Source organism: Neopsephotus bourkii, unplaced genomic scaffold (genome assembly GCF_033783945.1).
Source record: "Neopsephotus bourkii isolate Nb327-2 ecotype Australia unplaced genomic scaffold, CSIRO-AGI_Nbou_v1 NB_1060, whole genome shotgun sequence".
Lineage (NCBI taxonomy): Eukaryota > Metazoa > Chordata > Aves > Psittaciformes > Psittacidae > Neopsephotus > Neopsephotus bourkii.
The window spans coordinates 3,377,766-3,405,552 of NW_026901548.1; the positions used below are offsets into that span (position 1 = coordinate 3,377,766).

Below are 27,787 nucleotides of genomic sequence, written 5' to 3' on the forward strand. Positions count from 1 at the left end.
AAGATTCCAGTGGGATTTGTGTCCTGGCTTGAGCTCATAGTTGTGCCAGCACTGTTGTTCATAGCTCTGCCCTGAGAGGGGATCCGAAATCGGTCCAGCTAAAGTAGCAGAAATTGTTTTGTTTAAACAGGCTATTTTTCAGCCAGATCAGCTCCCTGGTCTGATTTCCCTGCCCGCTTTGCCATCCCCATGGGAGCAGTGCTGGAATGGGAGGGTGGGTGCACAGAGACAATACTGTTGTTGGACAGGGAGCTTTCTCCCAGGGCTGGTTTCTGAACTTGCCCAGAGAAGTCTCTTGCTTCCTTCATGGCTTCTTAAGCACTGGGTCAATGCTTTCAAAAACAGATGCTCTCCCAAGAAACCAGAGACTCTACTGCCCATTTCTACTCATAAGAACCATAAATTGGTTGTATTACATAGCTAAACAACTACTCTTTGCAAAAGAACAAGAGCATGTAAAGCAGTTACTTTTTGGCTCATGGGACTCTTCCCATCTGCCTTGGCAACTTGAAATGCCAAAGAGCTGCTTCAGACCATGAAAGTTTGCTTCTTAGCCATCTGTTTGCAGCCTGAATCTTGCCTTTATGAAAGGGATGGCTAGATTCAGCTGGACGAAGGAAGCTTATATTTCTTTCTCATCAGGATCATGTAGAGCTTTTGGATCTTCTAAAATAAAGTTCCACTGAGTCCCAGCCAAGGTTAAAGGTGCTAAGCACTAAAACAAAGATGTATTGGGAAGCAAGCCTGCCTTAGTAAGCCAAACTCTGACAAAGGGAAGTTCATAAATATCTGAATGCACAGTTCCTTGGTTTTGTTCTAGCCTTTGGTGCTGCTGGATGCAGCATCGGTGTCCTAGGGCAAAAGCACTTCATGCTGCTAAGTGATTCTTTAGCATCTTGGTGTACTGTTGGCTTGGGGGTTTCCAGTGAGGGAGAACTGAAGGAGTTGTGTTGGGAATCTTTGTTCAGTGCCACTTCTCCTGACAACTGTCTCTGCCTCCCCAAATCCTCCTCCTCCGCTCTCGTCGGGATGCATTTGGCATCTTCGCCCTTGGCCACAAACCATGCTCTAATGTTGCAGCACATGTTCATAAGCAGCTGTTGCATTTCACACAGAGCAGATCGTGCTTGCCAGGAGGAGAAAACATTTCCTACTTGGGTGCTTTGTACAGTCAGCACAGAACATCTGTAAAGCCCTTTGGGATACATCAGGACAAAGCTGCTGGGTAAACAGAACTTCTCTTGGCATTTCTGTACCCTCTTAGCAAGCCCAGGAGCACGGAGAAGTCAGCAGAAATACAATACTTTCAGTTGAGAAAATGAGTAATGGGTGAAACACTGCCATTCTCCAAGGCTTCAGCAGCAGCTGTGTGCAGCCTTCCCACTGAAGTGGGCACTGCTGGGCACTCATCCCACCCCTCCTGCCCTCAGGTAGCCCAGAGCCAGCATGCTGATACCTGCCGTAACACTGCATGGCAAGAGGCATTGCAAAGGCAGTTTGGGCTCAGCTGCACTGTCCCTTCTTGTCATGGGTCCCAGCTGTCAGAAACATGTCATTTCTTCAGGAACCTGTGCAACCCATCTGAGTAGGAGTGCGCTGTGTCCCTTTGCACACGTCCTGCCTCTGCAGACGCTGGTGTGTGACAGCAACAGGGCAAGGAAATGCAAATAGGGGGAGATGAGGAATGTGAATTGGCTCGGTGCTATTAAAAATCCCAGTTATGCCTCAGCCTGCCTGGGAGGTCTCTGCCTCTCGTTTTAACTTCTCTCTTCTGCACATGCCTGTTTCTTGTGCCTGTTGCCCAAAAAGGCAGGATGAGCACTTTGATAGAGGTGAGGTGAGCTAGAAATCTTGGCAAAGGCTTTAGGACATGATGGAGCATGTTCGTGAGCTGACTTCCTGGCCATAAATGATAATGTTTACCCAGCTTTGGAAAGCTTCTCTGAAGTGCCAAGTTACGGAGGCTGCACATCCAGCTGTGTTAAGCTGGTAGCACGTCTGATCCCTGCATGTGTATGTGCACGGGTGTCAGTGTGTGTGGAGGTACAGCCTCCTCAAGGGGCTTTGCATTTGTTGCAGCTGTCTTGTCTTCACCCCAGAATCCAATGGGCTGCATTAAGGGACATTGCCCTGGTTAAAGGTGAACACCAGAGGATCAGGAATAAACCTTTCTCCTGGCAAACCCCATGAGCAGTGAGGAAAGCATCAGCAGGGACCTGGCACATCGCAGAGAGCCCAGACAGCAACCATGTGTTAACACGTGGCTGATGTGAGCTCAGGAGAGCCCCGCAAGTGCTCTGCTTCTGTCTCATAAGAGCGACTCTCTCTGTGGATTCACTGCCCCATCACGGGTACCACAAGAGAGGAGACAACTGCGAAGTCCAGCTGGTGCTTCTGTGCCTGATGCTAAAGATAACCAGCAAGACAACAGCAGCCTGACTGGTTAGAAGCAAATCTGCAGGGGGAGATCAAGGATGCTTTCCCATAGATGAATCCTGAATCTTGCCCATTATGAAAGGGGAAAACACCATGTGTACTGGTAGATTTGTGAATCCCTTTTGCAGGTGATTTTCCCTCAGTACAGTGAGAAGCAGTCAGAGGAAAGGGCTGTTTTTTCCTGGTTGTGCTACTCAGATGTCCTGGTCAAAAGCAGATGCAGTGCTTGTGTGCTGCTCTCAATCTGACTCAGCTGCTTGCTGGAAGCTCTTCTTAGTCTCTGTTACTGAGCATCAATTCCAGTGGGAAGACTGTGGTTTTATTTTTTATGGCAGGATGACCAGGAAATATGTGCTATGTGAACACAGCCGCTCCCTCTTCTTCCTTGTATATATTCAATCAATGAAACATGTAAATATTGTGGCTTGTGCATATTTGTGCATAATTCACTCGCAGCACAGACTCGGCACAAGGTGCTGTAAAGCTGCTGTGATGGTGAGCTCTCCAAGAGGTCATTGCTAACTCTGGACAGCAGAGACTAAATAAATAGCTCCTCCTCCATCTGCAATGTGCATCTTTACTCATTGAGTGCCATCTTTTTGCATTCTGGGAACTGAACCAGTGCTTTCAAACATCTTGAACATTAAAGAGCCGGGGTGTGTGGATGGAGCCACGTCCTCCAGCCACAGAGATTAACACTGCTCAGGAGGTTTATACATTGCCTGGCTCAGTGACCATCTTTCTCCACACCTACGTATATGGCTGAAGCAAACATGCTGAGTGTTGCCCCAAAATTTCAGCTCATCCCATATTTCATTATAATGAGTTCACTTCTCCCATGCTCTGGCTGTTCACTGTACATACCCTTGCAGGTCCCACATCTTAAAAACACGTGTAGGTGGAAAGCACTCCGCTCACTGCAGCCTTGGTGGAGCGTGTCCACGCTCCTGCATCTCACCCAGGATGACTGCTCCATTTGTTCCTAATGTTTTAAGAAATTACATTTATTTTTAAACACGGCTTTTGAATGGAAAAGCATTGAAGGAGGGAGAGATGGGAGTGGCAGCCCAGCCCTGAGGGGAAATGAGTAATAACAGATAAAAGCTGGAACATGCTGTATTATCCATAAGTCTAATACAACAGAAAGCGTTTGTGTTGGATGGGAATCGCCTTCTGCTAAGTGGAAGTTTTGGAGGTGATGTCACTGATGGTAATGAATCACCGTTGCGGTTGAGCAGGGACAAGATCCATCAGTCCAGGGCTGAGATTTCTTGTCTGGTGCCTCCGGAGCCGCCTGTTTACCCAGCACAGCCTGGCCTGTGCCGGCTGGGCAGAGCAGGAGGTGCAGTGCACAGGGAGCCTGGGGCCAGCATCTGCTAAAGGACTTAATTCAAGTTTCATGGCCTTCCTCTCTCAAGCACAGGTATTCCTGGAGGAGCAGGTGGGACCCATGTGGTCCCATCCTTGTCCAGCTCTGGGCTACCATTTATTTCTTTCTTGCTACCCCTGCGCAGTAGTGGAGACATCTTTGTGCACCATGCTGCTCCCTGTCAAGTTATTCACTTCAGCTCAGGCTGCTCCATCCAACCATTTCCCATGTTACTGTCTGGCTAGGCAGTGGCACACTGATTTTAATCTAGTCCTTGTCTCCCTGTGAAGAAAGTAAGAGTGGTGCTGGAGAAGGAAGAGAGAGAATGGCACTGGAGGAGCAAGTTTGGGTTAGAAAACGTACAAATCGGCAATTCAAGCGTTAAAAAAAAACTTAGAAGCCTCTCTTTAGACTATTTGGGTTAAAAAACATCCCTCATTTGATCCCTGTCATGGCCATGGGCTCGGCTGTACCGTGTTCCTCTCCCTTGCAGGCTGCAGTGTGACTGCCAACACAACACCTGCGGTGGGTCCTGCGATCGCTGCTGCCCCGGCTTCAACCAGTTCCCGTGGAAGCCTGCCACTGCCGACAGCGCGAATGAATGCCAGCGTGAGTTGGAGTGGGGTTTTCCTTCCTTTTCCAGCTGCTTTGCAAGGCACAGCTGGCCCTGTGCTCCTCTTGGTGCAGTGCAGAGAAGCTGCTCAATACAGTGGTGGCGTTTGTGGTGTGGGGCATTGCGGGAAGTGAAGGTCACTGGCACTGCAAGAGAGAACACTTCGCACAGCGGTTAGTTGTGCTCAGTCGAGGCTCACGCAGGGAGGCCCGTTAGGTCTAATGGGACTTTGATTCTGCTTCTGTTCCTGTTCCTCCCCCGTGTCTAAGGGTTCGTGCAGGCAAGACTCGTTGCTCAATTCCTTCTCCAAGATGAATTACATTTGGATGTGTTTACACACAGGATGTCTTTATTTGTCCAGAGAAACCTTTGGTACATGCCGACAGTGGAATTTATGCTGCACTGGGAATGCAGAGCGTGGAGCACAGTTACCTCAGACAGTCTCTTATAAACTCAGGGCAGCAAAGGACAGCTGGATCTCAGTCTTGTGGGTTTGTAAAGACACCCTCACTGGGTGCTCACCTCCGTCCTGGGTGGGATAGAAGAGGCAAGAATGCTGCCCTCTAAGCCAGACTACTTGAGGCCCCATAGTTGGGTAATTTCTTTCTTGTCTATACATGCCTGCACATACTTTACTTCTGATTTTGTGCCTGCTGCGTTCTTACAGTGCAGCCTGGGCTTTGTGAGAGAGTTGCTGCTTCTGTGGTTTTGAACTACAGCACTTCTGGGAGCTTTGACTGCTCATGTAACCACCCAGACGCATTCAGGCACCTTTCCTCATTGAAAAGTAACCCATCCAAGTCAAACCCACAAGACAGAGTTCTTACCTGAAGATCCAGCTGGTGACTGAAGGTTCTCCATGCACTGGTGGATTATCTAACATCTGTCTGTATTTTCAGCTTGCAATTGCAATGGCCATGCCTATGACTGCTACTACGACCCAGAGGTGGATCGCCACAAAGCCAGCAAAAGTCATGAGGACAAGTTTGAAGGGGGAGGTGTTTGCATTGACTGTCAGGTAGGCCTGAAGAGCTCCTGTGTTTGTCTGCTGTTGCTGGCAGCTCCACCAACCCCTCATACACCCCCTTACCTAGAAATTGAGTCTCAGCTAAAGGAGTGTGCACCAGTAATGAAAGCAGCACTTGGGTTCGTAGCTGTCCCCTGGGTAGTATCATTACCTTTCTGATGCTTTAGGGTTAGATCTGCACTGGGAGGGACAGGTTGGTGCTGAGCACATTGGGAAGTCCCTGCCTGGTTTGCAGTGCTCAGGTGCTGCCACCTCTCTGGATCTTTCTCTGACCACCAAAATGCCAGTCTCCTCAGTCTCTGAAGTTCCCAATGGAAGTGGGGAGAGTGGCTCTTCTGCTCCCAAGGTGACTGTGAGCTGGTTAATTCATGTCATGATATGAAACTTTTAGCTGTACTGTCTTGCTGGGAGGAAACAGATTGCTCCCATCCTCTTAGCACAAAGTGGGCAGGGCCTTTTACCATCCGAAGCAAGTGAAATGGGCTCAAGGTCAGTATGAACCTGAAACTCACACTGTGTTTACAGGAGGATGCAGTTTGGAGGAAATGCTTTGTTTTCAAATTGATGTATGTGGAATTTTGAGCAGATTTAGGTCTTCTGTGTGCTGACACTGCTGAGCTGCTTCCTCTGACCCTGAAGCTGTTAGGACATCTTGCAGATGAGCATCAATCCTGCAGGTAGAGGAACTGATACCCCCTAACCCACTGTTTTTCAGCATCACACCACCGGCATTAACTGCGAGAGGTGCATCCCAGGATACTATCGGTCCCCTAACCACCCCATCGACTCTCCATACATTTGCTATCGTGAGTGTGATCTCCTCTGCAGGCTGTAGATACTCTTCTGGACTTGGTGGCACTGGGAAGGGTGGTCTACAGGATTGGGCTGGGAGAGCTTTCTGATATAGTGAACGTGGCATCATGATGTGGCCACATGGTTGGTTCCTGCTGCAGCTGGTACAGATGTATGTGTGCATGCTGGCAGTATGTGTGCCTGCAGTCTCTGTGTAATCAGAAGTGATGGCATGTTCCAAGGCTGGAATTAGCTAAAAATGTGTTGTCCCCCTTGCTGTTCCCAGAAGGAAATCGCGTCTTAGCTGTCATCTCTGTACTCTTTCAGCTGGCAGTTGCAGACCATTGGTCTCCATGCCCTAAGGGAGGGATTTCTAGACAGCAGTGGGTTATAGGCTTGCTGGGGAGCCCAGCTCAGTCTGGAGGCTGTGATATATCAGCTCTTTTGCACTGTTGCCATCACCACCACCTCTCTTGGGCATTTGGGATCTCCTGGAGAATCCAGTCGGGACTGTGCTGCTTTACTTGGGACTTCACAGTGGGACAAGGACAGCGGAGCAGTCCCTCTAAACCAGACCCAATCTCTCTTTATTTTTGGAGAGTATTTGCAGCAGATGGGGGGTCTCTTCCAGAGGCTTCTGTGGTGCTCATGGCTAGCAAGGGTCTCAGTGACAACCGCTGCTGGCTTGTCCCTCCCTGCAGGGTGTAACTGTGAGTCTGACTTCACTGATGGTACCTGTGAGGACCTCACCGGCCGCTGTTACTGCAAACCCAATTACACCGGGGAGCACTGCGATGCTTGTGCCGAGGGATACCTCGACTTCCCCCACTGCTACCGTAAGTGGGGGCTGTGGGGCTGTGGTCAGGCCTGGGACCCCATAGACACAGTGGGTGCAGGCAGAGCCAGCAGCTCCAGTTGGGGCTGCCCTGCAGGTACCTTTCCCCCACACCATGTGGCAGTTCCCAGGAAGTGTTCTTGCAGGTGGGAACAAGTCCAAGTTTGGCTTGGGTGGAAGCTGGAGCACAGCTGAGCTGGGCTTGAACCAAGCTCACTGGAGTTAACAGAAGCTTCCCTTTTGGCTGGGGTCTCATCTCTCTGTGAAAGTCATCTTTCCAGAGCCGGGGTTAAGAATGGCTGTAATGGATCTTTGCTTAATGGGATATCTGCACTTTGTTCCATGTTCCACGTCTGCATTCAGCCTGTTCAGCTTTGGGACTGTCAAGCCCTTGATATCCCGACGGGATTTGTTTGAGCATGTATGATGACCTGTGCAATGTCTCTTTCTCTGTGCAGCCATTCCAGCTTTCACTCACAATGATACTGGAGAACAAGTGCTTCCTGCAGGACAGATAATAAGTAAGCAGTGCAGTTTTCCTTGATTTTTTTCTCATCACCATCCTATCATTTCTGTTGTATCTCACCATTCAATGCAAGATCAGGTCTTCAGCTTACAGGGCACCTATGTTGTAAGAGACAGCCCTGACACAGAGTGGTTTTGAGAGAGGATGCAACTGATGGGGATGTCCCTTCTGGCCTCCCTGTAAAGGAACATCCCCTAAGATCACAGAAGGGCTGTGGCTGAGCTGGAACCTGAGCTGAGTTCTCCCAAATCTCAGCCTTTGGGTCCACATACAAACCTGTCCTTCTGCTTGCCAACTTGCTTGCCCTGTGTTTTCCATGTGGTTGGACCATGCCGATGGCCCCTCTGCCCAGAGCTCCTTGCTGTGTTGCTTTCTCTGTTGCTTTGAAAGCTCACCCATGCCCTCATCCCTGCTCCCCTCCACCTCCCTCCTCTCTTATCCTCACTCATCTCAATTCATTTCCCTTGAGCTGTTTTGTCTCTTTTCCCACCGAATCCTCCCCTGTCTCATGCTCCCCAGTGCGCTCCAGATAACCTTTTCCTTCCTCTGATGTTTTAAACTCTATCTTCCAGACAGTTTTTTCTTTCCTGAGCTGCAGTGTCTCACTTCCTTTCTCATCTCCCCACCTCCCCTTCCCTCTGCTTCTTGGATGATTTTTGCCCTTCCCTCTCCCAGCTCTGCTGCTGTCGGTGAAGGCAGGGCTGGCCTCAGCACCGCTTGCCTGCAGCACCCACTTGCCCTGGTAGTGGGAAGGTCTCAGGTGCAGCTGAGCATGGAGTGACCAGAGAAAGCCCAAACCCCACTCTGGTTAGCTGAAGGCTCTGGTTGTTCTGCACAGCTCTTGGGCAGTGCTGCACTGAATCAGCTCTGTGACTGATACCTCCCAACTACCCTGCAACCCTGTGAGCCTGGTGTGCTCATCACCCGAGCAGGGTTTGGTTAGAACATTTGCATCTGGTGGGGAGGTTACTAAGAGGCAAATGCTTGAGCTGTTGCCTCTCGTGCCTCCCCTGTCCTTATGTATCATCTGCCCAGCAGCAGAGATCGACTGACAGCTATGTGTGGTGTTTCTTGTGTGTGTCCCCACTCCAGACTGTGATTGCTATGCCGGTGGGACCGAAGGCAACGCCTGTCGCAAGGACCCTCGCGTGGGGATGTGTGTGTGCAAACCCAACTTCCAGGGCACACACTGTGACCAGTGCTCCCCCGGCCACTACGGACCCGGCTGCCAGCGTGAGTGACTCGGGGTTAGCAGCCCCAAGCTCGCCCTGCTGGGGAGGAGCGTGCCTCCCCCTGTCCTCCACTCACACTGGAATTCTCCAGCCCCACTTCCATGTGATAAATTCCCAGGGGTTTTTTGCTGGTATTTTCCACCCAGCCCTGACCCTCCAGCATCCTCCCAGCCTGGGGGGCTCTTGAGAAATTCCCTATGGGTATAAGCTATGGGCCAGGCATGCTTGCTGTCAGCTGTGTCCCCCATGGTTCCTCCAACGACTGCATTTCCACCCCAGAGGAACAGGCGCTCTGGTTCCTTTCCTAGGGAGGGGAAGGATGAAGAAGCTGCTTATTTATTAGTGCCCCTGTTGCTTTCCAGCCTGCCAGTGCTCCGGCCCTGGTCAGTACGATGGCACCTGTGACAGCGAGACAGGGCAGTGTCTGTGTCGAACGGGATTTGAAGGGCACTTGTGTAACCAGTGCGCTCCTGGCTACTTCAACTACCCTCTGTGCCAGCGTGAGTATCTGTCAGCTGTAGGCCTGGGTGGGCAGGCACAAAGCAGAGTGTTCTGGCAGGGTTCTGAAGGACTGGAAAGTGGTTCTGTGGGTGTTCTAGTGGATATAGCAATGGGTAAGATCAAGTTTGAATGCTTAGAGCACCGCCAAAATGCCCATCTAGGAACCTCAGGAAGGGAATCATACTGCTATGAGCTTTGTCCTGTGCTCCCAGCACCAGGCCCACGGTTTCTCTCTGTTGCAGTATGTGGCTGCAGTGCTGTCGGGACGCTGCCAGGAGGCTGTGACTCCGATGGGAAGTGCTTCTGCAGACCTGAGTTTGCAGGGCCACGGTGTGAGCAGTGCAGCCCTGGGTACCACTCCTACCCTCACTGCTATGGTAAGGGCATTAACCTTCAGTCACCTGCTGAGAAACATGCCTAGTTTTGCAAGATTTTGGTGTTTCTCAAAATCAAAACTTGCGTGCTTTGCACTGAATTTGGCAGGCTTGTTTTGGAGGTCATGGATCATGCCCAAGCCTGGAAGACAAAGCAGTTTTTATCAGTCATGCTTCCTCATCACAGCCCTGCTGTGACCTGGTGTCTCAGCTTATGCCTTATTTTGTCTTCTTAGCATTAACCTACTAAACTGCTGAGGAATGTTGAATGGGCTATAAAAAACCCTCAGTGGCGTTTTCCTGGTATAGCCGTGACTCCAGCTGAAAATGCTGCCTGTCTTTCAGGGGATTAGGGAATTAATTTAGTTCTGATGGAAATGGCTAATTCCCGTGGGGCTGAAGGGTGATTCAGAGCAGCAGTGGTTGGCCACGAGTCATCAGGCTGTTGATATCCCTGCTCTTACAGCTTGCTCTTGTGATTCCCGGGGTGCTGTGGACAACAACTGCAGCCCTGCTGGCCAGTGCCGATGCCACATGAACTTTGCAGGACTTACCTGCAACCAGTGTGCCCTGGGCTTCTACGGGTACCCCAGCTGCACGCGTGAGTAACCACCATTGGGTCTCAGGGGAGGGAAGGGAATAGCTGCTGCTGGCTTAGTAATGGCTTTCCTTTCCATAAGCAGCCTCCTGGGGAGGTTTAGATTAGATATTAGGAAGAATTTGTTCCCCAGAAACGTTGTCCAGTGCTAGATGAGGGGAAGTGGTGGAGTATTTATATGTAGTATATATATAAATACCTCAAGGTATTTAAATGACATGTAGATGTGGTATGTAGGGATGTGGTTTAGTGGTGGCCTTGGCAGTGCTGTGTTAACATTTGGACTTCATAATCTTAAAGGTCTTTTCCAACCTAAACAATTCCATGATCCTATGATTCCACCCACTTCCATGAGCATTGCATCACAGAGCTGCTGGTACCAGGGCTGAGCAATGCCTGTGGCAGGTGCCTGCGGCCCCAGACACTCTGCATAGCCCTCCCAGCAGTGTCCCCATCTCCCTCCCTGCCGGCAGTCCGACTGGAAGCCAGATGGACTCATATGTCTCCCAGCAAGAATTTAGTGCTCATTAAAAAATCATCTGTGGTACAATTTCCCTGAAGCAACAAAAGAGCATCATCATCACCCCCTTGCACCATACTAAATGTGGACGCCTGAGCTGCAGCCAGCTGGCAGAGGGCTGCTCACAAATGCTGATGCCGGCGCTATGCCTTTGAAGAGGCTGGAGGCAGAGATGAAGTGGTCTCAGAGGAGTTAGTACTCACTTCTGGGTTTGGTTTTTTTCTGTCTCATAAAGCACTGTCCAGATTGCAGAGCTGTAGAGGAGTCACAGCAAGGAAAGAAGAGAACCTGGTTTCTTCTCTTAATCTGTTGCTTTATAACAGTGTTTTGCTGTTAGCCAGTCTGGGGGTGTCAGCCTAAACCAGCCCCTTTGGCAGGGATTTGAGGAGTCCTGGCTGGGTAAGGAGGGCACAGGCAGCTCGCTGACCTTTCATGTGATAGGGCAGCAGGATCTCAACATGCATTCACAGCAGACAAGTCATGCAGGAAGCAGCAGAGCCATTGCCCTGCCCTTGCCCCCAGTGGCTGCCCACATACAGCATCCTCAGGGCAGACCCTGATGGCCAAATGGGTGTTTGGATGCAAATTGGCTGATGTGTCACTGGTCCCTGACCTTTAGGGGATGAAATCATGCCTTCCGCTTTTCCTTAGCCCAAACTTCTCCCCACCTCCAGAATTACACATAAATGTATGTAAAAATAGGTGTGATAAACATTGCAGCTTCTATTGTTCTGTAAAAAATGGGGTGTTTTCAACCAAAAAGCAAAGAATGAGAGTGCATGTTATTTATAGCCCATATTTCTGGCTGCTTTGATGGGGATGAAGGTCAGGCAGACCAAAGAGGTTGCTGGTGGGAAACCTTGGATGCAGGAGCCCCTGTGCCCTGCTGCTTCACCACTTGCTGTCCCCTCTCCTGCAGCTTGCCAGTGCTCCCGGGAGGGTTCCCTGCACAGCACCTGCGACCAGGACACGGGGCAGTGCAGCTGCAGGCCCAGGGTGACGGGGCTGCGCTGCGATAGCTGCCTCCCAGGCGCCTATGGATTCCCACACTGCGAAGGTAACGGCCTCAAGCTGCACCAGGGGAGGCGTAGACTGGATATGAGGAACAATTTCCTCACTAAGAGGGTGCTCAGGCATTGGAACCATTGGAACTGCGCAGGGCAGTGGTGGAGCCACCATCCCTGGAAGTGTTCACACACTGTGTAGATGAGGCCTTAGTGACATGGGTTAGCGGTGGATTTGGCAGTCCTGGGGTAAAGGTTGGTGATCTTGATGATCTTAAAGGTCTTTTCCAACATGGTTTATTCTATGATTCTCATTCTCTCATGGGGTGTGACTCCAGTGGCTTGAGACATAGTGGTGTGGTGCTGGTAAATGGGCTTATCATCCCCTTAGAGTTTTGCAAGGGAAGAAATAACCCCCTTAAGAACAGCCAGGGTGTGAGCTCTCTATAAATCCCTTATGTCTCTCTTCCAGTGGGCTCCTGTAACCCAGCAGGGTTGGTGACTACAGATCCCTCGCTGGCCTCGGTGAGTATCAAATGAACCCACCAAACCCTGCAGGTCATTTCTATGTAATCCTCTTATTCTCACTTTGGGCCAAATCCTTCCTTAAGCTCAGCCTGAAAGCAGCTATTACCCACACCATAGTATCTGACATCATGGTCAGGCACCGTGCTGCAAATTCTCACCTGCTCTTTTCTCCCCGTCCCTTTCCCCAGGGCTCCTGTGCATGTCGGGCATACGTTGAAGGCCCAGCTTGTGACAGATGCAAGCCCTTATACTGGAACCTGACTCCAGAGAACCCCTACGGCTGCCTGAGTAAGGAAATGGCATTTGCACAGCCCCCAAAAGTCCCTTCTGTGTTGTAATGGTGCAGAACCAAAACCCTAGCCAGTGGGGACCATCACTGCTGGATGGAGGGGATGCCTTTCCTTCCACCTTAACCTTGAAGTGATGTCAAAGCTGGAGTGGTCTGGGTAACTCCCACATGGAGCAGGGAAAGGCTGGAGCCTGGAACTGTTTTCTTGGGATGAAACACAGGAGTCATGCAATGAGTTGTGCCATTCTCAGCCCTCCCTGCAGACTTCATTTTCTACGGCCAAATGTGCAGAAAAGGCAAGAGGTTTTAGTACTTGTGTCCTCAATTGTAGCTGTACAAAATTAAACTCAAGCTCTTGTGCAGCATAGCCCTCTACTTGACCAGTTCCCAGCTCCACTTATCCAGCCGGTATCCTCCGGTGTGGTGGGTACTGTCCTCTATCAGGCTTCTTCTCAAGGGCTGGTCAATATTATGGCTTTGTTGTTCACCTCTCTCTTTCCAGGCTGCAAGTGTGAGACCAGGGGCACCATCAGTGGAATTGCAGAGTGCCAGCAGGTGGGTTTGCTCCTCTCTGCTTCCAAGCATGTGCTGTGATGGGAGTGTTTCAGCTCCGTCTCTCCCAGCAGCTGCTGGAGAAGCCTGTCCTGAAGCTGAGCTCTCAGAGGTTACACCACGGCTTGCATGAGAACATAGGATTAGACCTGTCATAAATTAGGCACCTAAACATTTCTGGGTCTGGCCCAGGATGCTTGGATTTCTGTTTGCCTGCAATGTTGGGTAATTTATGTGGCCACCCACACGCAGGAAGCCATGTAGAGCATAAAACTCAAAATGCTTCTCCAGTGTCTCCGACAAGGATCCAAATAACTGAGAAACTGCTTAGATGTGACTGGAAGGAATGAACTTCCCTGCCTGCTTCTCTCCTAGGGTGATGGGCAGTGTTTCTGCAAGCCAAACGTCTGTGGCCAGCTCTGCTCGACCTGCAAAGACGGCTACTTCAACATGGAGAACGCAAACTACTTTGGCTGCCAAGGTGAGCCCCCTTCATGAGGGGTCAGTGAATGGAGTGGCACAAGAGCTGACCCTGGAGCAAGCAGCTCTGCGTGTTTGCCTTGACTCTTCGCCCACGGCTGTTGGTCTTGGAGAGAAGAGGCAGGAGATGTCCCACCTCTTGCTTTTGATCATACCGTGGCCCAGAGCAGGGCCTGGGTCTTGCTGTGAACCTGGAGACCTAACTGTGCTTTTGGCACTATTGGACACAGGTCTATCAGGCTGGGGAATGAAAGCCCAGGAAAGGTGCCCCCTTAGGAGTGTTTTAACCACTGACCATGTCAGTCCAGCTGTTCCCATCCCTCCTGTTGGGAGCAGGTGGGCATGGACCTGAGAGGTTGGCTGCTTTCTATTATGCCCATGGGAAGAGGAAAAAGAGGAGATCCGGCCGCTCTCAGCCAGCCCTTGCGGTCTTGGCAAGGCTTGGAAGAGGGAACAAGCCATGAGGGTTTGCAGACCTCGTTCCTCCATCAGCTGCCTGGAAATAGCTCGGCGCTGAGGTGGAAGAGGAGCCGGTCCAAGCGGGGCCGGGGCCAATATGAAAACGGATACAATGGAATAAAAATAGCGGTCGCGGACGCACCTTTGATGAGTGACCAGGAGCTCGTTAGTGCATGGGGAATGTCAACAGCCGCTTCCTGCCCGCAGGCTGCCGCTGCGACGTCGGGGGGTCCCTGGGGCCATCCTGCGAGGAGCGGAGCGGAGCCTGTCGCTGCCGCCAGAGCACACGCGGCCCCACCTGCACCCAGTAAGCTGCTGACAAGAGATGCACCTTGGGGTGCTCTACCTCCCATTCATCCCCTTGGGGACAATGTCATAGAATCATAGAATCATAGAATAGTTTGGGTTGGAAAGGACCTTAAGATCATCAAGCTCCAACCCCCCTGCCATGGGCAGGGACACCTCGCTCTAAACCATGCCACCCACGGCTCTGTCCAACCTGGCCTTGAACACTGCCAGGGATGGAGCATTCACAACCTCCTTGGGCAACCCATTCCAGTGCCTCACCACCCTGACAGGAAAGATTTTCCTCCTTAGATCCAATCTAAACTTCCCCTGTTTAAGTTTTAACCCATTACTCCTTGTCCTCTCACTACAGTCCCTAGTGAAGAGTCCCTCCCCAGCATCCCTATAGGCCCCCTTCAGATACTGGAAGGCTGCTGTGATGTCCTCTGCCACCACGGGGATGGGGAGCTCATTGTCTGGGTTGCTGCCACCTCAGCCGCAGCGGCGTCCCTGTGGCTGTCCCTCCAGGTAGCTCAGCAGGTAATGGTGCTCCTTGTCTTCCCCAGACCCGCACGGGACCATTATTTCCCTGACCTTCACCACTTGAAGTACGAGCTGGAGGAAGGCAGCACCCCAGCTGGCCGGGCTGTGCGCTTCGGCTACAACCCCCTGGAGTTTGAGGGCTTCAGCTGGCGAGGATATGCTCAGATGTCCTCCATCCAGGTATGCCTGGTGTCACCGTCCCAGCCCAGCTCCCCATCGGGAGGATGTGGCCGGTGGATTCACATGCTTTTGGCACACATCTTTTCACCCCAAGTGCTTCTCAGACCCCTGAAGTCACACGGTGGCCAACATAAACAGCACAGTGTATATATATAGCCTGTTCGCACAGATATTTCCTGTAGTGCTGGGGATGACATAGACTGATGAGGAGAAACATCCTAAACTGGGAATCCCCTGACATCCTAATCCTTTTAGACAAAGGTGGTAGCTTGGTGATTACTTACAGGGACGTCTGTAAACACTGTCTTTGGGTTTCCTTGTGGCTCTTTCATCTGACTCTGCTCTTTCCTGCAGCTCTCTGCTTAAACCTTTCCTCCCTGCTCCAAAAATAAATCAGCTCCTCCTCAGCTGCCATGTTTGGCTTGGAGCTCTTGTTACCGTTCTGCCTCTGCTCTCGCTGGTAGCTGTAACAGTGGTTTACACTAACCTAGACTTGTTTAAGCCCTAGAAGTGAAGCTATTTCATCTGTTGACCCTTTATTCTCCTTGGAGGATTCTTCTGCATGGCCCTTGCGGAGGTGTCACCTGTGTGTATTTAGGGATGGGGGATGCAGGGCAGTGATTCCTTGACAGTCTTGGCCCATGTAAGATGCTCCTTGTTCTGGTGCATGTACTTTCAGTTTTCTTCACTCCTTCATGCTTAGGTAAGATAACAGAGGCCAAATGTATTAGCCATTTCCTGTTGAATCTGCAGATAGGAGCTAAGGAATGAACTGCTTGTAAGCTGCCTTGAGAAAACCACAAACTTAAAGCTTAAGGATGGAGCTCATACTCAAGTTTGTGACTTTTGTTTTGCATCCAGTGTTGGTTTGAGATAGCAATAGGCCTTGGTAAGAAGGGCTAGCACATGGCTTTCTGCAGGCAGGTCTCACTTATGGTTTGCTCTCTGCAAGATCCTTGCAGTTTGGTCTCCAGTAGGAAGATGTGTAACTGGAGCTTTGAACACAAGAGCCTGGCAGACCCTGGCTTTGCCCTGTAAACAAGAGGGTCTTTAAGCAGATGCTTCAATCTCTTTGAAATGGTTTGGACACGAGCAACTCCTTAACTGGGGTCTTGCTAAGCAGTGTCCGGGCATGTGGAGGGCTGATACAACCATCAGTTAGCACCACTAGTCCCTAGCATTGCAGGGTTTCAAGGATAAGGAACCAGCTCAGTTTGCAGCCTCCTGTAAGCATCAGGGCAGAGCCTCATCAGCACAGCAGCAGGTACTTCAGCACTGGGTACCTGCTGGTTACAGCACACTAAGCCCTTGAGAGCAGCATGCTGATACCAACTTCTTAAACACCTTTCCTCTGGTGTGCCCCGGGATAGCCGAACCACCCTGCTGTGCCACAGCATCTTCAGATGCGGTCAGAGCCTTTCCCCCCCCTCCCCACAGGCAGGCTGCTCCCTTGGTGCCTGGTCCCAAAAGGGACAGCATCACGAGGTGCCCGTGCCATGACTCTGCAGCAGGGCCGGTGTGCTTGTCCTCTCCTCGCGCTGTGGCATGTTGCTTTGGGAGCAGTGAGCCGAGCGGCTGCGCTTGCGCTGGTAGCTGCGGGCGGTGGAGGTAATTGAAGGTGTGCTCTGCTTCTCTCCCCTTTCTCTCTCCCACCAGCCCAAGGTAGTGGTGACTCTCAATGTGACCTCCCCCGACCTCTTCCGCCTCGTCTTCCGCTACGTCAGCCGGGGGCCCGCCAGTGTGGAAGGGAGGGTCTCGGTCGTTGAGGAAGGAAAGTTTAATGTTTGTGGCAACTGTAAGTGCATTTTTCACTTCTAGACTCACTCAGAGCATCCCATGCTGCGACACTGCTCCTCCGCCCCTTCTCCTGCCCCCAGGTTGGCCCGTCCCAGGTGTGCCCATCCCAAGTGTGCCCGTCTCGTGGCCGGCCAGAGCCGTGCCATGGGATGGAAGGGAGGGGGAAGAGAGGCAGGCAGGCAGGCAGGTAGGCAGGCGGGTGAGGCTCTCCCGCAGGCAGGAGCTGGCCCCCCAGTGACATGTTGCCCCATGTGCTTTTTTGCTTTTTGCAGAATAAAATCAGAGTCACTGTAGACGTGAAGGAGGCAGAGCTCTATCTGTTCCATGTCATCCTGAGGTATATTAATTCAGGAGGGGCCACTGTGTATGGCAAAATTACAGCTTATCAGCCACGAAGGAGAGGTAAGGATCCCAGACCGCTCTGCTCCCCTGCACCATCGCCACCTCCTCCCCATCCCAGGCAACCTTCTGCATCATCCTTTCCAGAAGACACTTCCATGTGGCTTTACCCGTTAGTCCTGCCCTTCCAACTGAGAGGCTGATTTGAGTTTGCAGCCCCCTTGATTTAACAAAGCAGCAGCAAGCTGGCCCCAGCCCTGGGGCTGCACACTGAGGAGTTATCAGCCAGGCTGGTGTGAGATAAGGCTATTGCGTGATTCCATACAACCTTCCCAGCACAGGACAAGATCACCCCAGTGCCCTAGGCAGAACTGAGCTGAGTTTCCACAAAACCAGAATGGGCCAAGTGCTGGGAGCTGGATCCAAACTTTGGCAGCTGGACGTGGTTTTATTTCATAGATGCCCTCATGTGGCAGCCTGCGCTTCTCCCAAAGCAGGCTGCTGGCTTCACTCATAGTCTGGGGTTTGGAAGTGGTGTGGAATTGCGTGTGTTATACAGGCATTGCACTCTGGTGCAGTGTCTTCTCATCAACAACGAGCTGCTGGAGAAGAAGAGCCACCAAAAAATGGTTGAAGAAGCTGAGAGACCTGAACAAATATTCTCGGGGTCGATACGAGCAAGACTGCATGGGGATGGACCTGAGGCCATGCAAGTGCCCTAGTGGGTGACTGGCAGATTGATTTTACTGCTTCTGATGCTACAGCCACATCATCCTGCTGAAGCTTTTCCTCCAGATCATACGTGTGCAGCACAAGGCTGACAACACCAGCTGCATAACAGCAGCGTGTGAAGTTTTCTCCTGCCTTGAACTGACACGGAAGGTGTTTTGCCTTTGATGTGATGTGCAGGGCTTGAAATGCCAAGAGACTATTTTTCTAATTTATTTTGAGGGGAAAAATATCTCATTATTTTTATGGCCAGTTACATTACACAGCAGAAGGACAAGAGAAGCAAGAGCTCAGGAAGTGTTTAATCTGTCCTGTCCAGCAGCAGAGCATATTTGCCTTCTAATGTGCTTCCCTCCTTGCTCAGAAGCAACATTGCATTTTTCTAGTGCTGAAGGCAAACTGACAGACAGACAGCAGCATTGGGATCTGGGAGGGCAGCTTCTTTGATAGGCCAGATCAGCTCCAGAGGTGCTGAGCCACCTTCTGCTGGGGTGGAATGGGCTTCACTCGGTAAAGGACAAGCAGTCTGGAAAGAAGATAAGTTGGAAGATGTGGCTTGCAAAAAGGGAAGCCTTTTCCAAGTATGTGATTTGCAGACCGGTTTCTCCCACCCCACTTCCAGAAGCGATCTCAGTTTGAGTTGTGAATCATCTCAAAGGGATGTGAGACTCCAGCTTGTCAAGAAATCTACCCCATTGCCTGTTCAGGGAAACCTCTCCATCCCTTGCATCCTCACCTCTGCTTCCCATCTGAGAAAGCACGGGCTCGGCCTCAGCTGTTGCCAGGCATGCCGCAGAGCTAGCACACATGGGAAGGGGTTACCCATCCCAGCAGTAGCACAAGCCTTTGCTTTAGCTTCTGGCCCTCTGCATTATGCCTCGATGTCCATGTGCCACACCAGGATAGTCAGCGTGCCACATGCCCCACTTCCTTCTTCATCTCGTTTGCTCACCATGCAGCCATATTCAATGAATCCCTCAGTCGTGCTCTTCAGAACGCTCCTGAGACTGCTGGAAAGGCAGACAGTTTGCTTCTAGGTGCTGTATGGTTATTGCATCCAAAGTTAATGAATCCTGAGGTTATGGGACTGTGTCAGCCGAGCCAAGGAACTGTTCAACAGCAGCAGGATCTGCCCTCAAACCCCTTCTGTCCTGTCAGTCAGAATTAATGTCTAAGTCTCAAGTGCAGAGTCTGTGGCTGGCAAGAAAGGCAGGAGCACAGCTTAGGGTTTGCCAGAAGACAGGTATCTCGCCTGTGGAGCTGGGATCAGAATATCCCTCAGGAAGAATATATCTGGGCAATTCTTTTTGTCTGTCTCAGAATACATTCTTCACAGATGAGTTCCTTCCTCCTCTAGCTGGCAAAACACTCCTTGGCTTGCAGTGCTCCATGCTTTGCAGGCTGGGGAAGCAGAGCACACTGGGAGAGCTGTGGATTAGCATTAAGGATTGCAGTGATTTATGTTTTTTCTCTCCCATTAAGCTACTGAGCAGATTCAGAGTGGATGTCTCTGTTACAGGACAGTGTGGGATTGTGGTGCCTCTGCTACAGCAGCGCTGAGAGAGCAGGAGCCTGGGACTCCCCATTGCACTACAGAGCTGCTTCCCTGAGCATAGCCTCTGACTTGCAGCCCCAGGTTTTCCATCCCAGTCCCTTCACAGCCTCTCATCCCTCCCGCTCCAGGTACAGAGCAGACCAAGCAGATCGTCTTTGCTCCCAGCACGGAGCCAGCCTTTGTCACAGTCCCACAGAACAGCTTTGGGGAACCCTTCGTACTCAACCCCAACACCTGGTCTCTGGTTGTTGAAGCAGAGGGTGTGCTGCTGGTAAGGACCATCCCCTGTGCTCCATCCACCACAGGGGCTTCAGCAGCTCCTTGGGGGCAAGTGTCCTAAACATACCCAACTCTCCCATCTTTCCTCCTAGGACTATCTGGTTTTGCTACCCAGCTCATACTATGAAGCACCAATACTGCAGCTGAAGGTCACGGAGCCATGTACCTACCAGCCAGCCCCTGAGCAAGCCACCCAGAAGTAAGGATCCCCATGTCCTTGTGCTGTGTGGGACCTACTCAGCTCCTCTTGGCCTGGGGTTACAAAATATATACACTTTACACTCTGTGAGGGTCTGGATGCAGTAAAACTGCTTAGTGGAGCACTTTGCTGTTGCTGATAAAGCTTGCTGAACCTGCACTGGCCCAGAAAGCCGATGCATAGATCTCCTCATCCATGGCACAGGTAGTCTCTGTGTTCTCATGGACCCTGGAGGGCCAGCTCACCCAGTAAGACCATAGCCCTCTTCTCTGCTAGGCTGGATTCCCAGTGCTAGACCTGGAAAATGGCTACAATGAGTTATGTCTTGATGGACTTTTTACATTGAACGAGCACAGTCTGTTAGTGCTTGGAGCATCTCAGTGCATCTGGTTGCTCTGCCTGGGATCTCTCTCAGATCTTGCTGGCACCCAGGCTGCGTGGGTGCTCTTGACTCTTAAAACCATGATTTAACAACCATACTTTGCAATTCCTCTCTTAATGTTTTTAGCTGCCTCCTGTACAAGTACCTGTCTGTGGATGGCTTCCCTGCAGTGTCCGGGATGGATGCAGTGTGCAGGCTGGACAACCGGTTACCCAGACTGTGTCCCACAGAGCAGCTCACGCCCTCCCATCCCCGGATGGCCACGTGCAGCGGCAGTGACGTGAGTGGCACTTGTTTTATCCCTCACATGGGCACTGCAGAACCCATCCCTCTGCTCTGACATCTGGTCACCAGAAGGACTTTGCACCTATGTACCCCTTACTGTTGCCCCATCAGCTTTGCATTTTTGTGCTTACATGCCCTGTTCAAGGCACCCCAAAGCAGTGTCTCGCTTACAAAGGGCTTGCAGTGCCATGGTAAGGCTTGTCCTGTTGTCCCCTCAGCTGCAGAGGAGGCTGGTTTGTAGCATGGGCATCCTGCACTCATCACTATGGGGAGTGGGACAGTAGACACTCAGTCATCTCTCTGTCCTCCAGGTGGAAGTCCAGCTGTCCCTGCCTGTTGCCCAGCCTGGGAAATACGTGCTGCTGGTGGAGTATGCCAACACCAATGCTTTGCAGACAGTGGGAATTGCTGTGAGCTCACCACACTTAGCCATGCAGCAGGGCACATTCATCTTCTACCCATGTGTCTACAGGTATGGTCGTCTCTGAGATGGAGAAAGGGTTTGGTCCTCCTCTGACATGGCAAGGACAAGTTCTGCCCCAGTTGAGGAGCTTTTTCTGCTTTGTCACGTGAACAAAGCAATGCCTCAATGCTGTACATCTGATACGTGTATGTCCAAACTCATTCTAGTGACTAGCCACCCCTGGGAAGTACATACCTGTGCCCAACATTGTCCTCTAATGCCTCTGCTAGGAGATAATCTGTTGCTCCCATTTACAGCCAAATACACTGATAGAGGCCTTGGTTTAGAGAATGGCCTACAGGCAGGTTTATTGGAGCTGTTGGTACAGGTCAAACCATGTCCCTTGCTATAGAAGTCTGACTTCAGACTGCAACCTTTGCCATAGGAAACCAATGTCTGGTGTGCCCCTGGGAAACTAAGGGCTTATGACATGCCAGAAAAGGCATGAAAAGGTTTCCAGGGCCTCTGTACAAACACCTTCAGGACACAGAACTGGCAAGACAAGAAATGGGCCATGACCCTGCTCAAGGCTGGCTTCACAATCTGTTTCTCTCTCAGTTTCCTTTGTCGAGGGATCGCTGTGGATTCCCAGAGCCGCATTGCAACTTTTGAGCTTAGCTCAGAGGCCTCCATTCGCTTCACCTCTGATCTGGCTGACTTCTTCCTGGTAAGCTCCCTGCAAGGGCAGCTCTGTTGACAGGTTGCAAGGGGAGGCAGGAGTTGGTACCTAGCCTGTAGAAGGGGTTTCTAGTTCTGTTGGGACTGGATACTAGATCTTAATCTATGTCATGACCAGTCCAGGATGGAGAATGTGGTCAGTGGTGTGTTTGGAAGTAGATGGTGATAGTGTGGTCAGCCTGATTGCTGGTGGGCACAGAAATTGCTGTAGGGTCCCAGTGGCAAGACACTGTCATGTAACTGGGCATCTCTCTCCCATGTGGCAGCACAAGGTGTCCCTCATACCTGCTGCGCAGTTCACCATGGAGTTCATCGAGCCGAAGGTGCATTGCATCAGTGTCCATGGCACGTTCTCACCCAACAGGTAAGAGTCTCAGGTACCTCGGGATTTTAGCATGAATGTGCCTGTTACCAAAAGCAAGTGCTTCCCCTGCTCCCCTCAGGTTTGGAGCCATTTCAGCCTCTCTCTTTCCTTGTCAGAGATCTTTACATCCTGTTTTCTCCTTGTTTTGCAGCAGCTCCTGTGTTCCCTCAAGGTTCCTGAAGCTTTCTCAGTCGATCATTTTGGAAGGTGGCCAGGCTCTGCCCATCGCCCCTGACGTCCCCCTGGCTCAGGCTGTTCATGTGGCTCCAGCTGGGGTCCCCTTGGAACCCGCACCTCGGCCTCCCACAGCAGTGGACCCCACTGCAGAGCTCATCCTCCTGCAGTCACCACAGGTAGTGCCATGGTTGTGGGTTGGACTGGTTCGCTGGCTTTTCAGTTGGCACCATTAGAGGGGGAGTATGGAGACATGGGGGTTGATTCACCAGAAGTCTCAAGGCCTACAGGTGTGCAATAAGAGCACCAGTTTGTGCAATAACAAAGCCATATCCTGGCTGTGAGTGTAGGTGTCTCATGTGGGGTTTTGTCTCTCTGTTCTCCTGTTTCGGGCCAGGCTGCTGTTGTGTTTAACACCCGGATCCAGACCCTGGGGCGCTATGCCTTCATCCTGCACTACTACCAGCCCAACCATCCAACCTTCCCTGTGGAAGTGTTAATCAATGGTGGGCGCATCTGGCAAGGTGAGAGGAGCAGGGACCTGGGGAAGCTGCTGTTAGGCAGAAGCCCTGGGCAGTTTTTCATGTCAGAGGATAAAGATGAAGCAAAACTAACTCATCTCTTCCAGACTGGGAGGGTGTGATGGGGACTGCAAGGGAAACGTTGGCCCAGTCTGTTTGTTGCCTTTTCAGGTCAGACCAATGCTAATTTCTGCCCCCATGGCTACGGGTGCCGGAGCCTGGTAGTTTCTGAGGACCAGATCATCCTGGATGTTACGGATAATGATCTGACTGTGGTTGTTCGAGTGCCAGAGGGCAGGCAGCTGTGGCTGGTGAGTCTGCCCCCAGACCAGGCTCCAGCACGACTGGAGTTTGTCCTTGGCTTTTTTGTCATGGAATGTTTCTCACCATCACTCAGTTTCTGGGCTGCCCTAGAAAGCTGCCATCTCCAACCTTAGTGGTGTAGACTTGAAGGCAGAATTCACAGAGACAGCATCTGTATGTGACAGTTCTCTTTCACTGTGTGGGTTTGGTGCCAAAACAAGGCAGAAACTGAAGCTGTTGCTTTGCATACCTAGCTTGTGATGATCCAGAATAAGCCTTATTCCTGCCCCAGAAGCATTTTGCACCTGCATAGCATTGCTTGCCCAGGCAGATATCATCATAGAAGCAGGGAGCCCTTGTTATCCTCAGGGAACAGGACCAGAAAATTGACCAAAATTTGGATAAGTGTCTGAAAGACAGAACTGGAACCCGGGTGCCTCCATGTCTGCAAGTTTAAATGCCAGTGACTGCCTGCCCCTCTGCAGAAACACAGCCAGTGCTGCCCTTATATTCTGCCTGTTTTTACTGCAGTGAATTTGAGCCATCCCTCACCTGAAGCATTAGATTAGATGGGCCCTGATGGACAGACCCCAATAGGGTGGTGAACCCTGGTCTTTCCAGTACTTCAGCACATTGTGTGTTATGTTCTGTCCTAGCAAGGGATGACGATGATAAGTTAAGGGTACGCTTGGACTTCTAGTAAGCTCTCATGGTAAGACTGCATCTGTGGATCTCAGCTAAGGAGTATGGCTTGTCCTTGCTTTGCAGGACTACATCCTTGTGGTGCCTGAGGATAGCTACAGCTCTCAGTACCTGCAGGAGGAACCCTTGGACAAGTCTTATGATTTCATCAGCACCTGTGGCGTCAACAGCTTCTACATCAAGTAAGACCCTTGGCTTTGCATGGCTGTTCTGCTGTCAGCTTCTCAAGGAGGAGAAACCCATTCCCTTCATACGTGGCAGGGGAGGGATCTGATTAAGGCTTTCCTTACCCAATGACCAAACCTATTGGTATTCGGGAGATCTCAGTGCCACGGGGCTCTCCCTACCACTAACTCAGTACCTGTTGCTGGACTTTGGGGTGGTGGGAGGCTGGGCTGTGCAGCACGGTGACTGTTCCTGCCTTGCCCTGCAGCCCCAGCACATCACCGAGGTTCTGCCGTGACTCCGCCATCTCGCTCTCCCTCTTCTACAACAACGGGGCCCAGCCCTGCCGGTGCCACGAGGCAGGGGCACGGGGCAGCCAGTGCGAGCCCTTCGGCGGGCAGTGTCCCTGCAAGTCCAATGTCATCGGGAGAGAGTGCTCCCGCTGTGCCACCGGCTACTGGGGCTTCCCCAACTGCAGGCGTGAGTTGCCCCATCTCCCATTCTGCTTTCCCAGCACTTGCTGGTTTGCCTCTTAGAGGGCTGAGGCTGCTTTGGGCTCCACGTACATGAAACAGCCCAGCTCCTGCGAGCGGTTGAGTTCCGCATCCAATGCTTTGTGCTCTCCTTGGGCTGCCTGGGTCTGGCTACCCCAAACACAGCCCCTTTCTGCCCCTTCTAGCCTGTGACTGCGGGACACGTCTCTGCGATGAGGTGACGGGGCAGTGCATCTGCCCTCCGCACACCCTGAAGCCAGAGTGTGTTGTCTGTGAGCCCCAGACCTTCGGCTGCCACCCCCTGATCGGCTGCGAGGACTGCAACTGCTCTCGGCCCGGCGTGCAGGAGCTGACAGAGCCGGGCTGCGATGTGGACAGTGGGCAGTGCAGGTGAGGGAGCCCTGAAGGTGGTGAGGCACTGGCACAGGCTGCCCGTGGAAGCTGTGGCTGCTCCCCATGCAGAGCACAGGGCAGAGGTTTCTAATGCTGTGGCTCTTTGTTCCATCCAGGTGCAAGCCCAATATCATTGGGCGACAGTGTGACCTCTGTGCCCCTGGCTACTACCACTACCCCAACTGCCGGCGGTGTGACTGCCACCAGGCTGGCACTGAAGCCAGTGTGTGCGACCCGGTCACGGGGCAATGTCACTGCAAGGTCGGTTCTTTCATGCCTTCACTTTGTGCTTTTCCCCTCTGCTTGACTCTCCTGCACTGGCTGTGGATGTGGGGGGCTGTGGGTGTCTGGTGTGCAGGGAGGGAGTGGGGCTGGAGAAGGAGAGTGCCTGTGCTCCTCAGCTGCAGCCAGCCCTCCCCGCATGGTGTAAGGTTCAGAGCACCTTGAAAGTCTCCTTCTCCCCGTCTTTCCTGGCCGTGAAGGCTTTGGGCTGTCACTGGGGAGATGAGCAGTCTGGGTCCAGCCCTGGCTCAGCCCCTAAAGCTGTTAGCCCTTTTGACTCCTTCTGCTCCTACATAACAGCAGAGTAACGCAGAGTGCTCCTGAGCTGCCTGCTCCAGCCCCTTTGCAGGGCTAGGAAGTGTTTTCTACAGGTGAATTTAATATTTGGGGGGTGCTGTGCAAGTAAACCTGTTCAGGGACTTCTTAATCCTCTTTCAGCATCACATCATTGTGCTTTGATCACTCATAACGGCTATCTCTGTCCTCCACTAAGGCCTCAGGAGAAGCTGCTGGCACTGATGAGCTTTGCTTGTCTTCCAGGAAAACGTGGAGGGCCCGAGGTGTGACCAGTGCCGCCTGGGGACATTTTCTCTGGATGCCAGCAACCCCAAGGGCTGCACCAAGTGTTTCTGCTTTGGTGCCACTGATCGCTGCCGCAGTGCCGAGAAGCACAGGGCTGAGGTGAGAGGGGCCAGGGCTCCCTGCAGCCCTCTGGGCTCTGTCCTGCATCAATCCTACCTGTCTGGAAGATACCCCGTGAGGAGGGTTACCTTTGTTTCCCTATGCCCATCTTCCACTTTCAGCCCCTTTTCCTGGTCACTGGAGTCTCATAGGGTGGAAAGTCATGGCATAGGTGGGAGGCAGGGATGGTGCTCAGCTTTTCAATGGCTTTATCAGGGTGCATGTGAGGTTGTGAGCCTGTTATCATCCTTTCTGCTGCTCTGGGACTGATGCTTTTCTGGAGCATCAACACCCAGATACTTCCTGTAGCTCCAGCAGAAGATCTGTGGTTGCTCTTCCCCTACAGTTCATCGACATGAGCGGGTGGCTCTTGTTGACCAGCGACCGCCAGGAAGTGCCTACAACCCTGAGCCTGCGGGAGCAGCTCCTGCACGCTGACCTCAGGAACCTCCCAGATGCTTACCAAGAGCTTTACTGGGTTGCACCCAGCTCCTACCTTGGGGACCAGGTAAGAGCACGGTGGCAGCTGGACCAGTGGTCGTGCACATCCCTGACCCCACCACGCATGTGCCAGCAGCATGCCCACTGATGGGCAAGCATTGCTCGTGCTCTGGTTGAACATGGGCAGCTCTGACTCATCTCAGTGGCATGGACTTGCAGTAACACATGCAGTTTGTCTCTCCCTTAGGTTTCCTCCTATGGTGGGCACCTGCGCTATGAGCTGCACTCCGACCCACGGAGGGGGGACGTGTTCATCCCCATGGAGTCCCGCCCAGATGTGATCCTGAAGGTGCAGCCTGAGAAATCCCCTGGTGCTCCCCTCTAGTGCATGAGCAGGATGAGGTGGTGACTGACCCCTTCCTTGCTTTCCTTCCAGGGAAATCAGATGAGCATCATGTTTCTGGAAGGCACCTACCCATCCCCAGGGGAGGTCTATGAAGGCCGGCTGCAGCTGGTGGAGGTGGGTTTGCATACACAAGAGTGTGGACCAAGTGCTCAGATGCTCCTGAAAGGACAAGACCAACCTGTACACAGAAGGGACAGTTGCTTTGAGCTCGGTATTTTAGGTGCTGCCTACTGCAGCAGAACTGGCTGTGAAGAGCCAGGGCTGTTTTACCTGTGCAAAGGGGAGACTCCCAGCAGCAGGGAAGTGAAGGCTGGGCTGGATATTGAAGTGCCTGTGTTTCCTGCCAGTAACTCAGCTTTGCTCCCACTAGGGTAACTTCAGGCACACAGAGACACACAACCCTGTGTCTCGAGAGGAGCTCATGATGGTGCTGGCAAACCTGGAACAGCTGCAGATCCGGGCACTCTTCTCCCAGCTCTCTTCATCCGTGTCCCTGCGCCGCGTGGTCCTGGAGACTGCAACAGACACAGCCACGGGCACCCGTGCCAGCAATGTGGAGCTGTGCTTTTGCCCAGCTAACTACCAGGGGGACTCCTGCCAGGTAAGGGTGAAAGCAGACGTGCTGCTCCGGGCAGAGGAGAGTCAAACAGCCGCATTTTGGGTCTCAGCCACCCTTTGTGCTTGGCGCAGGTGGCAGCCGTGGGCTTTGGATGTTTGTGCAAAGCAGTGGTGCCAGAGTACCAGCTTCCAAGCTAGCCCTGAGGGCCTCAGTTAATATTGCAGCTTGGGTTGTGCTATAGGAGCAACGTGTCCCCCATACCAGCCTGCTCCAGCTCCCCTGCCACAGTGCACCTGGAAGAGAGGCATTAGCTGCATCTGCCCTCTTGGAAGAGGCATGATGGGGAAACCAATCAGGTGTTGCAGACTAAAATTACATGCATGGAGTACCTTGAAATAGGTCCTTTTGTCTGGCTGATTATCTCCTATTGACAAGGAGCAGGAAGGAGCTATA

The 27,787-nt window shown here is 52.1% G+C and overlaps 1 protein-coding gene across 2 annotated transcripts in view; it reads left to right on the forward strand.

Moving 5' to 3' along the window:
* The window catches only part of LAMA5 (laminin subunit alpha 5), an 84,087-nt gene that overhangs the window by 38,617 nt on the left and 17,683 nt on the right, over window positions 1-27,787 (forward strand). Inside the window, exons 7-41 of one of the 2 annotated variants that reach the window (XM_061361585.1) lie at window positions 4,299-4,414; window positions 5,318-5,436; window positions 6,161-6,251; window positions 6,939-7,073; window positions 7,531-7,593; window positions 8,691-8,831; window positions 9,193-9,330; window positions 9,574-9,708; window positions 10,172-10,306; window positions 11,743-11,880; window positions 12,300-12,352; window positions 12,544-12,643; window positions 13,147-13,199; window positions 13,572-13,677; window positions 14,343-14,442; window positions 14,987-15,143; window positions 16,800-16,938; window positions 19,692-19,834; window positions 19,935-20,041; window positions 20,550-20,703; window positions 21,020-21,180; window positions 21,730-21,838; window positions 22,116-22,213; window positions 22,365-22,566; window positions 22,785-22,911; window positions 23,080-23,219; window positions 23,980-24,095; window positions 24,347-24,558; window positions 24,758-24,962; window positions 25,082-25,226; window positions 25,788-25,928; window positions 26,275-26,436; window positions 26,617-26,718; window positions 26,806-26,889; window positions 27,146-27,376. In XM_061361585.1, the coding sequence (XP_061217569.1) occupies window positions 4,299-4,414; window positions 5,318-5,436; window positions 6,161-6,251; window positions 6,939-7,073; window positions 7,531-7,593; window positions 8,691-8,831; window positions 9,193-9,330; window positions 9,574-9,708; window positions 10,172-10,306; window positions 11,743-11,880; window positions 12,300-12,352; window positions 12,544-12,643; window positions 13,147-13,199; window positions 13,572-13,677; window positions 14,343-14,442; window positions 14,987-15,143; window positions 16,800-16,938; window positions 19,692-19,834; window positions 19,935-20,041; window positions 20,550-20,703; window positions 21,020-21,180; window positions 21,730-21,838; window positions 22,116-22,213; window positions 22,365-22,566; window positions 22,785-22,911; window positions 23,080-23,219; window positions 23,980-24,095; window positions 24,347-24,558; window positions 24,758-24,962; window positions 25,082-25,226; window positions 25,788-25,928; window positions 26,275-26,436; window positions 26,617-26,718; window positions 26,806-26,889; window positions 27,146-27,376 (4,558 nt within the window). Of the gene's footprint in view, window positions 1-4,298; window positions 4,415-5,317; window positions 5,437-6,160; window positions 6,252-6,938; window positions 7,074-7,530; window positions 7,594-8,690; window positions 8,832-9,192; window positions 9,331-9,573; window positions 9,709-10,171; window positions 10,307-11,742; window positions 11,881-12,299; window positions 12,353-12,543; window positions 12,644-13,146; window positions 13,200-13,571; window positions 13,678-14,342; window positions 14,443-14,986; window positions 15,144-16,799; window positions 16,939-17,212; window positions 17,343-19,691; window positions 19,835-19,934; window positions 20,042-20,549; window positions 20,704-21,019; window positions 21,181-21,729; window positions 21,839-22,115; window positions 22,214-22,364; window positions 22,567-22,784; window positions 22,912-23,079; window positions 23,220-23,979; window positions 24,096-24,346; window positions 24,559-24,757; window positions 24,963-25,081; window positions 25,227-25,787; window positions 25,929-26,274; window positions 26,437-26,616; window positions 26,719-26,805; window positions 26,890-27,145; window positions 27,377-27,787 lie in introns of both variants that reach the window. The other variant, XM_061361587.1, reaches the window with a different exon arrangement.